The 16,410-nt window shown below is 41.5% G+C and overlaps 1 protein-coding gene across 2 annotated transcripts in view; it reads right to left on the bottom strand.

The window, feature by feature from the left end:
* The window catches only part of SLC9A7 (solute carrier family 9 member A7), a 104,311-nt gene that overhangs the window by 14,532 nt on the left and 73,369 nt on the right, over positions 1-16,410 (bottom strand). Inside the window, exons 12-14 of one of the 2 annotated variants that reach the window (XM_034757902.1) lie at positions 15,743-15,896; positions 8,941-9,000; positions 2,753-2,816 (exon numbers count right to left, since the gene is read on the bottom strand). In XM_034757902.1, the coding sequence (XP_034613793.1) occupies positions 2,753-2,816; positions 8,941-9,000; positions 15,743-15,896 (278 nt within the window). The remainder of the gene's footprint in view (positions 1-2,752; positions 2,817-8,940; positions 9,001-15,742; positions 15,897-16,410) is intronic. The other variant, XM_034757903.1, reaches the window with a different exon arrangement.

Genomic DNA, 16,410 nt, shown 5'->3' with positions numbered 1-16,410 from the left:
TAGACCCTATGGTTTGAAAGTTTTTACTGAATAAAATGGACTGGAATATTTCCAGATTTGTTCCTATTCATCTCAACTTTGGCTTCCTTTACTCTGGGTTTATTTGATATCTTTGCCTTAAGCTTCTTGTTTCATGGTCAGAACAAGAGGCTTTAGCACACCTGATGAATTCCAGAGATAAAATTATGCTTTGTCAATCAGCATTAGAAGAAGTAGGCTCATCAGTGAATCCATGTAAGCTTGATACATTATATTTGGGTGAGGTTGTGAAGGATTTGGTAAGTGCCAGATCAGACTAAGTCTCAGCAGTATTCAAGCATTAAACAGGGGCGGTGCCGAGGGGGGTGAGGGGGCTTGCTTTCCACCCCAAAACTTACTTTAACTCCCCCCACATAGCCACCCCTCCCAGCGCAAAGGATACAGATACACAGATACTTCTCTGCTGCCTTCAGAACTGGATGCCTGGCCAGCAGCCACTGCTCTCCAGCCACCCAGCTCTGGAGGCAGCGCCATTGCCAGCAGCAGCGGAGAAGTAAGCCCAGGAGGGGGCCAGGGATCCAGGGCGCACCACCAAGGGCAGGTGGAGGGTCTAGAGCTCCCCAGAGCAGCCTGGATTGATCCACTCCGGACTGGGCTACTGGGCCCCACCCCTCTGCAGTCGCTGCCTCCCCGAGGGCTCTCCCGGCCCAAGAGCCAGGTCCCCCCAGCCTGGGTGGCTCTTACAGGCTGAGAGCATCAAAGGGCGAAAAGGAGCTGTGGAGAATACACAGCCCTGGGGCTCTGAACAGCAGCAGGAGATGGGGAAGCGTTACGGCCACACGCACCATGGCACTAGCCAGCGCATCCGCACTGCCCGGCTCCAGCTTCTGGCCTCCAACGTGGCCATGGGGCGGGGCCTCAGGGGAGGAGGGCTTAGCACTGGCTGGCACTTAACTGAGGAGCAGGGGATGGGGCCTTGTGGCGGAAGGCACAGCCCCCCCCAATTTTCTGTCTAATCCACATCAACCCTTGCACTAAGAAGAGTTCCTGGCATTATATATCAGCCTTTTAATGTAATAGCAGCAGCACAAGTGATCAACCAGATGGTGTTCAGCTGCATTTGTTTTTACTTTTGTAGCCGCTTTTTCTTTTGGCTAGAAGCTGCCAAAGCTAGGTCAGAGAAACCAATGAAGTGAGAACGCCCATGAAACAAATCTTCAAATCATTGGAGAAATAATGCTGAAGTCATTCTACCACCTCCATGTGCTTCCAACCTAGAAAAGGGGTAGCATCACCACAGAAAGCCAGAATTCTCAACAAACAGTTCTCTGGTCCCTCCCAAATGATAACTCTATTCTGCTGTAATTGCGACCTGCTCCTGATCTTGGGCCTGTAAAATAGGGGGAGAAATCCCACGGAAACTATAACTAATGGCTTTTGTTAAGGATACAATACACACAATTAAGCAGAAACACAGTTCAGACAAATGCTTTACATTTCAGTGGGACAGAATATAGAACAAATGACTAGCTTCTAATTTCTTCACAAATATTGCCAATGTGAATATTATACCTTGTTTTTTCTAATTTTTCCTGCTGCAAGCAGTTCCTCAGATACGGCTCAGTCTAGTCTGAACTGGCTGAGAACATTACATCATTGCACTGTCATCTAACCTTGTGTCTTACCTTGCTTCCACTGTCTTCCTTGGGACTGGGTAGGGCATACAGAGATTAGGAAAGGCAAAAAGAGAGACTTCTGCCACTGGACTGCGCCTATTCTAAGAGCTTCCAGACACAAAAGGCCAAATTCATCCTTTGTGTTACCTTATCCCCACAGTCTTAGAAATTACATATAAACATGCTGTTGACTTCAGTGAAGTTATACCAGGGATGGATTTGACCCAATATCTACAAGGAGCTCAATTCAGATGTGTAGCTCAGTTCCTGTGATAAAGAAAACTGAACAAGTTCTTTTTAATCGTCATTTGCTTACAAGAGGAACAGCAAGCTAACAGCAAGGAGATACAGCTAACAGAAACGTCGCTCCAAATGCAGTCAGTGATATGTGTGTGTTCTGTACCCTGAATTTCATGGAACTGAGAAACTAGAGCTCTGTGCATCTTCTGGGTAGAAATCTATTAGTGTTTTATGTTGTGCGCTTTGTTTCCCCCTTGGTCTTGCAGTGGTGATCGGCAATACAGGGGTGAGGTCAAACTGTGCTGGTGCCCTCTGTAAAATAGTGAGAGTGCGCATTAACATAGTGGTGAGCACAAGGGAACTTTTAATTTGTGCTGGCAGGGTCTACCTGTGCTGTCAGCATGCAACACATTGGTGCACCTTCGAAATCATTGCCCTCTAGTGCACACTGATGTAGATGAGACCAAAGATTAAATTTGATAATCTGACTGCAGCTACTTTACACAGTTAAAAGTGCAGTATTTGGTAGCAGTCACTGAACAGAAGCCAAGAGGACTTTTCTCTATCCATTGCTCCTAAAAGAACTGGTTATGGTTTAGAACATTTAAAGAATCCCTACTGAAAAAATAAAAAAGCAAGCCATTAGACAGCATGCAAAAACTCAGATCTGGGGAATTTTCTGGTGCTCTTACAAAAGATCCAAATTTGAATTACAAAATTTAGAAGCACATATCAAGATGGTGTATTCTGTGACCTGAAAATATTCACCAATGTCACATACCCTTCACGTTTTTTTTTTTATTATCTCATTTTATATTAGCTCACCAGACTAGTAAGGAAGTTATCTAATTACTTACTCCTTGTAAGACTTGAAAGCTGTCATTGCTGGGTGGGGGATCCTGATCTGGGTCAACTCCAACCCTATAGAAACATTAGGAAAACAAACAATACAAAAGCAAACGGTTATCAGATGGTCATAAACACCATAAGCAGATGAGAATGCATTTTTAAAAGCAGCTTAAGTGGTTAGTTCAACAGCATTCCACATACTTATTATATAAGTCATTTTAGGAAGAGTCTTTCCTTTATTCCATCATAGTTACATAGACCCATTACAAAGAAGTTCCTCTTTCAATCTACCAGAATCCTTCTCCAGGCAGCAGATTTTCATTTACAACTCATCACACTCTTCCTTGGCTGGTTGCCATCCCTGCTGGGTCTTTTAGAACTATATCACTTTGTGCACGGACTAGCAAAGTTGTGGCTAGCCTCTTGTTCTGCAGGGAACGTGCCTCCTGTATGGCAGACTGTGTACACAAGAGTACTGTGATGCTAGACAGGCCTCAAAATGGCATAAGCATATACGATCACTTACACTTTTAAAATATACTTCCTAAAAAGGGATCAGCAAAAGAGTTTTGAAAGCTAGGTCTTCACTGCCCCGCAGTTTGGATTATAGTAGTGTGAACAGCAGAGTGCCCCAAAGTGCTATGCTGTAACTCCCCCTTGAGGATGCTGCGGGCGTGAACTAAAAGGTTCACATGAATGTAATCCTGTTTGAAGAGGACTATGTTAACGTGAACTGGGAACCTATTAGTTTGCATCCACACAGGAGTTACAGCATTGGACTTTGAAGCAGACTGCTAGTCACATCCCTGTAATCTGAACTGCCCGGGAATTCATTATTTTAGTTTGCTCTGTCGTTAGGGAAGTTTCATTATCCTAAATAACATGGGAATTGCCACATTGGATCAGACTAGTAATCCCTCTAGTCCAGTCTCCTCTCTCTTAAAGTGATCAGGACCAGATGCTTCAGAGAAGGAGCAGGAAACCAGACAGCAGGCAATTACAGACTAGCACGCCCATAAGGGAATTTCCTTGCTATAGTTATTCAGTTAGTGATCGTCTTATGCCTGAAGTATCCCTTCCAAACATCTATTTAATCTTATCTAAAGTAACTCAATATTTCTGTTATCCTTATAGTTGTCAAGTCCTTCTGAAATCCTATTAAGCCCTTGATCTCCAGGATCTCGTGGCACCAAATTCCACAGATTAATTGTGCATTCCACAAGAGAATGGTTTATCAGTGTTAAATTTATTGTCTTTCAATTTTATTGAATGTCTCCTCGTATTAGGAGTAAGGGAAAAAATAGGAGTAAATTACACACTCACGTTGTGTAACTTAATCGTGTTCTCTCTTATTTGCTTACTTTTGGAGAAAACGGACTGTTTAGTTTACTCTCCTCATATAGAAGATTTTCCAGGCCACTCGTTACACATCTATAACTCTCCTCTATTTCGGCTACATCCTTTTAGAGATGGGATTACCAGAACTGAACAGAAAATCCCAGGTGAGGGCCTATCAATGGTGGACAGAAGGGACATGATAAAGTTACAATGAATGGGACAGAGAAGATAGATTGGACATTACTGTTCCCCTCTTATCATAAAAAAAAAAGAGGGCATCAATGAAACTGAAAGGGAACAAGCTTTAAACTGATACGGAAATACTTTTTCCACACAGGGTGAGAGTCTATGTTGTACCTCTTAAAAGCACAGCACAAAGAGGAGAATGGGGGCATGAGGCACTTGAACTACAACTCCTATGAAGCACCATGGCAGCATTTCCAAAACAGAATTATTTTGGGTTTTGGCTAAAAATTTTCAGTATTCAAATGTCTGCTCCAAACTGAAATTTTCTGTGGAAAATTTAGATGCAAACTTTTAAAGTTTTCATTGCAATTTTCTGTGGAGGAAAAAAAAACCTCATTTCTGTTGATTTCCCTTTGTAGAAGTCAGATGGGTTATTTCCTATCATATGTTTACCTTAGTGTTCTTCAGTCCTATTTTTGACTTGTTTCAGCCAATTAACAGGGTACCAAAATAGGGCCTACTGGTTTGAATTATTAGTCTCACCTTTCAGCATTTTTTTAAACAGGTACAATATTTGGTGTCCTCCAGTATAGTAGCTGATTTTAATGCAAGTGTTTATTTTTCTTAGCAGCTCAGCCACTTCATTCTTAGGCTTGTACTAACTAGGTGACTTTTTGCTTTTTATCAATTTGTTCTAGCAGCTCTTCTTTTTGAGACCATAATCTCAGACATCAGAGGGGTAGCCGTGTTAGTCTGAATCTGTAAAAAGCAACAGAGGGTCCTGTGGCACCTTTGAGACTAACAGAAGTACTGGGAGCATAAGCTTTCGTGGGTAAGAACCTCACTTCTTCAGATGCAAGTAATGGAAATCTCCAGAGGCAGGTATATATCAGTGTGGAGATAACGAGGTTAGTTCAATCAGGGAGGGTGAGGTGCTCTGCTAGCAGTTGAGGTGTGAACACCAAGGGAGGAGAAACTGTTTCTGTAGTTGGATAGCCATTCACAGTCTTTGTTTAATCCTGATCTGATGGTGTCAAATTTGCAAATGAACTGGAGCTCAGCAGTTTCTCTTTGGAGTCTGGTATGCTTAAGGATATTCTCACCAGCAACCACGCACCGCACCATAACAACTCTAACTCAGGAACCAACCCATGCAACAAACCTCGATGCCAACTCTGCCCACATATCTACACCAGCAACACCATCACTGGACCTAACCAGATCAGCTACAACATCACCGGCTCATTCACCTGCACGTCCACCAATGTTATATATGCCATCATATGCCAGCAATGCCCCTCTGCTATGTACATTGGCCAAACTGGACAGTCACTACGCAAGAGGATAAATGGACACAAGTCAGATATCAGGAATGGCAATATACAAAAACCTGTAGGAGAACACTTCAACCTCCCTGGCCACACAATAGCAGATGTAAAGGTAGCCATCTTACAGCAAAAAAACTTCAGGACCAGACTCCAAAGAGAAACTGCTGAGCTCCAGTTCATTTGCAAATTTGACACCATCAGATCAGGATTAAACAAAGACTGTGAATGGCTATCCAACTACAGAAACAGTTTCTCCTCCCTTGGTGTTCACACCTCAACTGCTAGCAGAGCACCTCACCCTCCCCTGCCTCTGGAGATTTCCATTACTTGCATCTGAAGAAGTGAGGTTCTTACCCACGAAAGCTTATGCTCCCAGTACTTCTGTTAGTCTCAAAGGTGCCACAGGACCCTCTGTTGCTAATCTCAGACAGTACGCCATTTTATTACCAGAAAAAAGGGTAAGTATCTCCCTAATGCTCTGTGGTGAAGACAGATGCAAAGAAAATATTTAGCGTCAATGTCCTTCTCCTCCTTAATTGGTTTCTTTGCTCCCTGTTAGTCTGTACTCACCAGTCCCTCAAAGTCTTTGGTGTTTTACCCTCCTTGCTTCCCAACTTCAGAACAACCTCACTTCATATCTTCATATAAAGCAGTCTTTCCTAAAAAAAATCTCTTTGTTTAATGTCTTTGATTATTTGCTCTTCAAATTCTCTTATCCCTCATAATTCCCATTTTACCTGCTGTAATTTATAGGCTTTTCTATTGGCTTCACTTAACCTGGATTTCCATTTTCTGACACACACCTCTGAGGCTCAAATAACCTCTTGCATCTTAAACACTTAGCCAAGCTAACTTTTTTCTTGCCCGTCTGCTTCTTTTTTGTTTAGGGGGTATTGTGCCTGATGTGTCTATTATGGAATGCTTATTAATAGTTTTCATGCAAAGTCTAAGGATTTTTAGTTCTTCGCTTAACTTCAGGGTCTTTTTGACTAGGTCTCTCCTTTAAATAAGTCCCTTTTCTAAAGTTTAAATGTTTGAGTGCTAGTTTTTGTTAACATTACTCCCACAAGGATGTTGGCCACTAGTTATTAAGCAACCACCAAATAATTAATAATCTTTAGCTACAATTCATGACAAATCCTACTATTCCCACCATCAGAATTTAGTGCAGAGAATGTAATCAAATATTATAGTTCACTTTGAAGTCAAGACAGAGTTCCAGTTCAGTTCAAGAAAAGCTCCTGATGTTGGAGGAAAGTCTCTCAAAGCAAAGTGGTTTCCCTTTACTCGCATGCTTCATAAGCAATTACAAAGATTAATTGCTATGGAAGTCAATATTTGTTCCTGTTGACTTGAATTGTATTGAAGTACAAAATTCTTCAGGGCTGGATTGATTTACTTGGATTAGCTCTTATACACCAGGTGCACAGTGACCATAGTAAGCCCAATCGTCTTGGAATTTCACTGAAATAGTCTACTGGAAAGCCAGATGAACAAGCATATGTTGGTCTAAGCACTGACCGGATTATGTGACTTGAAGGGCATGTCAGCTGCAATGCAGCCAAGAACATGGCAGTGCAGTCCCAGCAGCCACCACTCTTTTCTGTGCTATCCACTCTGATAATCCATAGCTGCAACATATGGTTTCTAGGATTGCACAGATGGAAGTGTTTGATTTGGCAACAAAATTATTTACATAAGACTTGGCTGAGGGATAACAGTATATGAGAAAAGTCATGCGTGAAAAATTTTCTGTTGTGACTAAATAAAAAAGTCTGAAATCGGCCAATTAAAAATGCATTTCTCCTTTCAGCATCAATTCACTATTTTATTATATAGAACCAGATGACTACAAACTGTCTTAGTAAACATACTATTTAGTCACCATTTTCATTCTGGTCTTGGGATAGTCAGTGGAATTTATACAGACACAACAAAGTAACAGTATCTAGAGCAGAAAACAAGCTCACTGAAGTGAAGGTGTGACCCCTTATGAAAATAATTCTCTATTTTTTCAGAATATGAACAGCTTAGCTTACTTTAAGACATGTTTTAATGGTAAATGGATTATCACTGAGCTTGTAACTTCATCTGCCAACTGAGTTCCTTAACTACCAACCTTTCCCTGTCAACACTATTTCCTTAACCAATTTGGTTTGGAAGGGATCTAGAATTACAGTAGAATTCCAGCATCACTCTTGGTGCCATAGTAACTACTCAGATGTGCCACCTGTGACCCAAAAGCTGAGCACTGGCGTCACTGTAGCTAGGCAGACTCCTCCCCACCTTGCATGCACATGTTCATGAGCCCAGGCCCTGTGACAATGGTGCTACTGTCATTGTGACTTCTGCCAGCACACACGAAAACAAACTCAAAGGGAAAGTTTACATGGAAAACAAAAAAAAAGTTGGCAAAAAACACTTTTAAAAGCCCGATTGATCCTCACTTTGAGAAACTCCACACTGGGCCATAGAAAGCAGAGCAGCTCTAATTCTTGGTGATATTGCCTAAGTCCAGCCTTCCCAAAGCCTGAAATGGAGGGCAGGAATTCACCATAGGTGGCATGTCTAACTAAGCATGTACAGTTACTGTGGTAACAGCCCTGAATGCTGGTAGTACTTTAACTATTCTGGTTCTCAATGCAGCTTGTTTTGGTGTTGGTTTTAGAACCTACTTGTGGTTCTAAAAACTAACCGGCTGATTGGGACTCCTGTGATACAACAGGGTGCATTAAAGATGCACCAAAGGAATGTAATTATTACACTATACACACCTTCAACAGGCCTTGTTTACCAGTTCACTGGTTTTGGAAACTGATCTTGACTCCCCTCCCACTAATCTCAATGGATCAGCTCCGATCAGCACCTTTCTTGGGAGGGTTCCAATATGGAACAGTCCTGCAACTGTGGTGGGAGTCAATCTTACTCTCCTGAGTAACCCCTTGGAAGTCACGTAGACTACTTGCATGAATAAGGATTATAGGATCAAATCCATGATTTCCCAATTCACAGAAGTCAGATGAGGCTTTTATTTTTACTATAAAAGAACCATTTTACTTTCTTTCCTAAGCGTGTGGTGAGGTAGAAGGGGTCTGTTATCCAGATTTTAAGGGGAATAACAAAAATAAAATTGGAAAAACTGAAAGAGTGAAAGCCCTGCCTGTGGGAACCACACCCTTTCAGCTCACAGGAACTAAACTGATTCAGAATTATGGAAATTGTACAGTCCCTCATTTGAAAAGCAGCAGCATGCCATAGCATAGAAAGAGAACACATACTTTGGGTTAGAAAGGTGAAGAAAGCCAAGCACCAGGTTAATTTTATACTGAGGAAACCAGTGTCACCTGAAGTACAGCCAGCGGCTTTCATTTATCTCTTCCACCGATGGAGCATGATCACCAACTCTGGTACAGCACAAGAATGGAATGTAAGTAACAGAAAATGTTTGTGAGCTGGTATCTTTAGCCAAGCTCAAAATAAAAACAAACCAAAACCAACAACAGAAAAAAACACACAAAATAAAAATGGAATACAAAATAACAAAAAAAAAAAAATCATAGAAAGTAACAATGACAACACTGTATGATAAACATTTGCCAATAACATCCCTTAGTTTGTTTTCATACAACCATGTGGGTGATAATCACATCCAGAAGCTATCACCTCCAAGAAAAGGCGATCCAACCATGTTACCACAGAATCTTTACATGACAACAAAGTGCATGTAACAATTATTTCTAGCAATTATTACAAGGTGGACAAAATTACTATAAGGTGGGTGCCCAACTGGTTGAAAGACCATACTCAAAGAGAAGTTATCAGTGGGTCGCTGTCAAACTGGGAGGGTGTATTTAGTGGGGTCTTGCAAGGGTCAGTCCTGGGTCTGGTACTATTCAGTATTTTAAATTAATGACTTGGATAATGTAGTGGAGAGTATGGCTATAAAATCTACAGATGACACCATACTGGGAAGGGTTGCAAGCACTTCGGAGGACAGGATTAGAATTCAAAATGACTTCGAGAAGAAATTGGAGAATTGGTCTAAATTCAACAAGAAGAAATTCAGTAAAGATAAGTGCAAAGTACTACATTTTGGAAGTAAAAATCAAATGTACAACTACAAAATGGGGAACAGTACTGCTGAAAAGGATCTGGGAGTTATAGTGGATCACAAATTGAATACGAGTCAACAACATGATGCAGTTTTTAAAAAGGTTAATATCATTCTAGGGTGTATTAAAGGGAGTGTCGTACCGAAGTCCCAGAAGGTAATCGTCCGACTCTACTCTGTGCTAGTGAGGCCTCAGCTGGAATAGTGTCCAATTCTGGGTGCCATACTTTAGGAAAGATGTGGACAACCTGGAGCGAGTCCAAAGGACAGCCACAAACATGAGAAAAGCTTTAGTAAACCTGATCTACAAGGAAAGATTAAAAAAACTGGGCATTTTAAATCTTGAGAAAAGAAGACAGAGGGACTTAATAAAAATCTTCAAATATGCTAATGGCTGTTATCAAGAGGACTGTGATCAATTGTTCTCCACGTCCACTAAAGGTAGGACAAGTAGTAACTGGCTTAATCTGCAGCAAGGGAGGTTTAAGTTAGATATTAGCAAAAACTTTTCAGCTAGAAGGGTAGTTAAGCTCTGGGACAGGCTTCCAAGGGAGGTTGTGGAATCCCCCTCAATGGAGGTTTTTAAGAACAGACTGGACAAACACCTGTCAGAGATGGTCTAGGTTTACTTTCTCCTGCTTCAGTGCAGGGGCTGGACTAGATGCCCTCTCAAGGTCCCTTCCAGACCTGTGTTGCTATGATTGGCTACACATATACATATAAGATATAGCTATAACAGTGGTAGGCACGCGAGCTGATTTTCAGTGGCACTCACACTGCCCGGGTCTTGGCCACCGGTCCGGGGGGCTCTGCATTTTAATTTAAATTTTAAATGAAGCTTCTTAAACATTTTAAAAACCGTATTTACTTTACATACAACAATAGTTTAGTTATATATTATAGATTTATAGAAAGAGACCTTCTAAAAACGTTAAAATGTATTACTGGCATTTATTAGACCCATGAGTTTATTATTAGAGTTAATAAATGAAGACTCGGCACACCACTTCTGAAAGGTTGCCGACCCCTGAGCTATAATATAGATATAGATTGGAGAGAGAGATTGTGTGCATATGTACATAAGATATGGCCAATTCATATACACACAAAAATATATTTAAAAAAAAACATTAAAGGTTGCAAAGTTGAGCATTCTAAAATTAGCACATTCCAGAATTAAGGTTACCTGCAGGTAGTGACACCTACAGTTAAGGTTGCCCGAGTCTCTCCATTCTAAGATTCTCTTTTCAGTTGCTTATAACTGCCAAACTAACAGGCAGATATTTTCCATGGTGTATGTCCATGGAAGATATTTTTGGAAAATTACAGCAAAACCTGTTCAGCTTTTTCCTCAGAATAAGTTTAGGGAAAAATACATTTTTACGGAGGTTAAAATATCCATCCAACCATTCTGTTGAGAAGCTCTAGTGCCTCCATACTTTGGAACAGGGACTTCAAATCTGGCAGGAGGGCACCCTGGTGTCAGGGATGTGCCTTTTGGCATCCCCCGCAATAACCCACCCTAATTTAACCACATTACAAGCCCCTAAAAATTCCACTTTGCACATGCTCAGTAGACACTTCCGGAAAATTTAGTGGCCAAACTCCAAGAAGAGTCCATATGCTCGGAGCACGCTCTGACCCTGGGATGCAGGGACGGAGCAGGATTAACTGCTCTTTCCCAGTACTGGAGACCACAGTGGCACCAGCACAGGAACTGAGAGCAGGAAGCCCGTCTCTCCAGGCAGAGCAGAGGGTGAAGCAGTCTGACTTGAAGGCAGAGGGGACTAAGGCCAGAATGGGGTCAAGGGGTGATTGGGTCCTATTGGTCAAGGAGCCAGGGAGGGTAGGGATGGGGAGACTGAGCTCACACTCAAAATTGTGGGGGAGGGTAGGGAGACCGGTTGGGCAAGGAGATTGGGAGTGGGGGAGGTAGAGATCAGATGTGGAGCCTGGGGAGGAAGCTGGGACTTGGACAGAGAACCTGGAGGAAGAGAAGACTGGGATGAGGAGCCAGGGCTTAGGAAGGGGGCTAAATAGGTTTCAACCCAGCTGATGACCCATGTGGGTGTCAGTATGATGTAAGTTCTGCCAGTGCAATCTTAATTCAGATCCTTGTGATCATGTAATTAAAAGCTGAATTACAATCTGCACATTTTCTCCATAGGACACCTGCTAATTCAGTGCACTGGATGGTGCTCACTGAATGAGTTAGCTATTAAATATTTTGTTTTATTCTCATGGGTCAGTATCTGGCCCCATGCCTCATTTACTGCACATCACTCAATTTCTCATTGCTTAAATTTTTAAGCTCAGTCGTACATTGTGCAATTTTACTTCCATATAGTTAAAACATACAATAAGTCTTTGTATCTGAATAAGCTGTACAACAGGACTTCAATTACAAATCCTGCTATTTCAATAGTAACCATGCCACTATGCATCATTTAAGTACCAAAAAAACAGAAAAGTTAGTATTGGAAATCAAAACCTCTCCCCCCAGCAAGAACAGTGCTTAATTATATTCTCTCTCACAAGCTACTTTACAGTTCCTAAAATTCAGAAAAAAGTTTGTTTACTAATTAAAATTCATGTTTTGAAATGAATTAATTTCAGCTACTTGTAGTGACTCTTCCCACCCACCTAGTTTGAAACAACAAATTCTGAACAAAAAAGGGGAGGACATTAGTCAATATTTTGCTTCAATGGCAACAGTCAGTACTAAACTGGAGAAAGGAAGCACTGCCCCAACGGGTCACCCATTCCTAATGAACAATGACAGACCCTTATTTTGAGATATAAATGCAAGAGTTCCCTTTCCCTGTGAGAAGTACAAGTGAAACCTTGTCAGCCTCTCTCTAGAGAGGAAATTTGACAATGCTTCTGATTTACTGGCCTGTCAGATCTCTCTGAAGTTTGTTAGCAGCTTCAGGCAGGAAAAATGTTTCTTGGCTTTAACCACCACTGGATTTTTAATCTTCCCCACAGCTAGATTATTCAAGCTAAACTGTATTTTCCAAACAAAAACAAACTCACTCCTCCAAGAACATAGCCATTTACCATTCAAGGACTTAAATGTAATCTTCCAAAGACATCTATGAGATCCAAGAAACTCAAGCATCTGGCATGATGGGAATGAAAAATTATTATTACTGATGTTTAAATTTTTAACATGTTTAGTTTCCAATGGCTGAATCTAAAATGGACACAACTTCCCAAACAAGGCAAGCGTGGAAGAAGGTTATTAGTTTTAGCTGGACTTTTGGTTTTTTCTTTTATAAACTCGTTATACTAATGGCTCAAGAATTAAATTGAAGTATAAGGTTAAAACCATTTTGAATTTCACAGGGTACAAGTGGCCTTTTTTATGGTTGTCTGCAACTTCTGAATTATAGGTCCAGTTCATGAACTGCATCATTGCCCCCTCTCCCACTTAATCTAGTAAATGAACAAAAAGCAAATGTTAACCTTTAATCTCTTTTCTGTTAAAGTATCCTGTATAATTGAACACTTCTTAACTCTCAACCTCTCACGCTTTATTTACTGCAATCTAATTTAAAGGGCATAAGTGCCAGGGGTCCAGGCATCATCCATTTAAAGAAACAGTGAATACCTTGAATTCCATACTGCACCTCAGCTGAGCCCTATATTCCACGCTATTGCTTCTGTTTGAGATACAGACTTCCTTTATTTCTATCTTTATACTGCATCTTCTGATGCCTCACACCCTACCCAAAAGGATAAGAACTAGCATGTTAAACTCTTCTGAACTTCACTAGGAAGCTGTAATCTCTATCCCTCTGCTACCCTCCTATAACAAAGGGGGCATTTTACTTCTCAGTGGCTGGCACTGTATCATGACAAGTTACCACTAACCAGTGTTTGAGTTTCTAATTCTTATTCAGCTGCACATGGCTGCCATCTCCTGGTTTAAGTAAGTTTAATTTTATGTGGCCTCTGGGAAGACAATCTGCCCCAATTCCAATGAACACTGTACAGGGGTCAGTCAAACACTGCATTTCCTAATCAGAATGCTACAAACAGATCTATATAATTATATAGATGAGAGGTTAACCATTTTGTTCTGTTCAACCAAGCCAAAAAGGTAGTGATTTCTTTTCACTTCCAATCAGGGGGTTCTGTTATGCCTCCAACACACAATTTAATATCTATAGGTATGTCCATCTGCCCTGCTGTGACATTACAGTTGTCTTTTGGAAGCCATTCCAGGAGTGGTATCACAGCACTGGTCAACTAGTGTTTTCACCTGTGCTGCTTCATGGCCTGAATTATTGATTTTGGGGAGTGGTACTTTCATGAAGAGCATAAGAAAAGAACATGGTATCACCTACTGATGGAGCAAAACTATTGAGGTGGCCCTATCATCAACAAAACAATCTGTCAGAAAAAACAATGTCCTCCCTCAAATGCCTCCAGAAATGCTCATGTCACCTCAGGTTCCTAGGCTGGACCATCAAAAAAAGATTAGTCACTGCAAGAGGAGAGGTACACCTTATCCTCAAATTACAAAAAATACTGACAGGCCTGTGATAGGAGTAATATTTCCAGCTCTCCCAACTAAGCCCAACCCAAACACTCAAGAATGTACCCAGCTGTTTGAGTTTAACCATCAGCCATCTGGAATGACCCAAGGTCATCACGGCGAGGTGAGAATCTAAGGAGTTGGGGGTGGGTAATGCCTGAGCGTCTTTGCTAGCCATAGCTAGTCTTTCTTCTGAGAATTTGCCTAGAAAATTCTAGAGGAAAAGAAGTCAGTGTGTGGGATTCCCAGAAGTACTCAGTGCTGGCCTGTTTCTGCGCCCATTGACTGCAATGGTTCAACTTCCACTGATTTCAATGGGAGCAGTTAGGCCAATTCCAAGTGCTTTTGGAAATCCCAACCACGCTGAGTCATTTCTTAACTGAACCAAGGAAATACATATCAGCTGGCAATTTCCTCTTTGTCCAACTACAGAAGTGGTCCCTAACCTGCTAATTTTAGCAAAGATAAATAGAGACTGTTACCTCAGCATCTGCAGTTTTCCCTGGAGCTTACCTATACCCTACTACAGGACCTTGGATATTGCAAATTCTGGTGAACACACTTAGTATTGAAGGCAATCAGTATGTTGTAAGGGCCACACAGCATGTGTACAGTACACCAAAACCCTAATATAGCAGGAGCATACCTGCTAAATAACTGTTGATGGATTCATGATTCTCTACTAGGGATTTGCTTCCCATGATAAGTAGCTTCAAAAACTTACACCTCTACCCCGATATAACGCTGTCCTCGGGAGCCAAAAAAAATCTTACCGCATTATAGGTGAAACCGCGTTATATTGAACTTGCTTTGATCCGCCAGAGTGCGCAGCCCCCCCCCCCGGAGTACTGCTTTACCGCGTTATATCGGGTCGCATTATATCGGGGTAGAGGTGTATATGCCTATAACCTAAGAGCATCTGTATATTGGCAGTTTGACTACGTTGTTATGATTACATATCATAACCATAATCTTTATGTTGGCCATGTCCTCAAGCAGTACAGTAAGATCCTGATTTTTCTAACAGTCCAGGAAATACCAGATTTGTTTGGATAACAGCCTGTTTAGATCCAGCTCCCACTGAAACCATGGAAAGTCTCACACTGAATTCAATGGGATCAGGGCTATTATCAGGGGCCAATAGATGGGGACTAGTGTTAGTTCATTGATTTAGAAGTTGGGATACAGGGGACCTATTGTCTCCTTGTAGGATGTGAGACATTTCCATTCAAGTCAATAGATGTTACTTGTATCCTGCTAAGGCCTCCAGGTGTTTTGGTTAATAGGGATCCTACTGTACTATACACTCATAGTGTTAACGAAAGTAACTTCTTATTTAGTGTCCTTACCAATACATCTGTACCCCTTAAAATCTAGAGATGCCTAACAAGCATCACACAGGTGGTTTTAGTGTATCAGCGACTAGCAGAGTACAGTGTTTTTTTCTTTTTTAAAGACTATAACATTGCCCAGTGTTTGGATGTGTACTGACCTAATGTTCAGCCATGACAGCATGGGTGTTGTGCCTCCACCAATAATCCAGACAGTGAAAAAGACAATAAGAAGGGTTGTTGAGAACATCATTTGATGGGAGTAAGTAGCAGTGTCTCGTATGGCCAGAGCAAATGCCATGGCTCCTCTAAGACCTGCACAGAAAGAAAGAAATGAACTAGGTGAACTTCTTAAGTACCAGTGACAGTTTTCACAGCACTTCCTTAAACATTCATCCAGTCTAAAAACAAAACCCCAAGATAGTGTGTAGGAGCCAAAAGAAGGGACTCCCCACTGTATCAGCTACTTAAAATAACCAAACACCATGAAAACACCACCTGATCTGGCCCATTAAGATGTGCCATGTCAGCACTGCAATGCCCTGCACAAACTCCCACTCACCTCAGGCACAGGGGCTACGTTGTGATAGGGAGGGGACATGGTTAGAGTGTTCTGTGCTCCAGCTATGCTCAGCTGGCTATGGTTCCGTACAAACCAGAGTCAGCAGGCATAAGTTAGAGCAGCTCTTAGACTGCTCTAACCTATGTCATGCCTCAGGGCGGAGCATATCTGCCCTGAAAATGAGGAAGCAGTAACAAGGTACCTGACAGCTTCTTTCTCTGCCACAGCATTTTCATTAACATGGTTATGAGTCCAAAGGTAACTGTA

This window comes from Trachemys scripta, chromosome 1, assembly GCF_013100865.1.
Source record: "Trachemys scripta elegans isolate TJP31775 chromosome 1, CAS_Tse_1.0, whole genome shotgun sequence".
NCBI classification, from domain to species: Eukaryota; Metazoa; Chordata; order Testudines; family Emydidae; genus Trachemys; species Trachemys scripta.
Note: the sequence above shows the minus strand (reverse complement) of the source record. Positions and strands in the feature narration are given on the sequence as shown.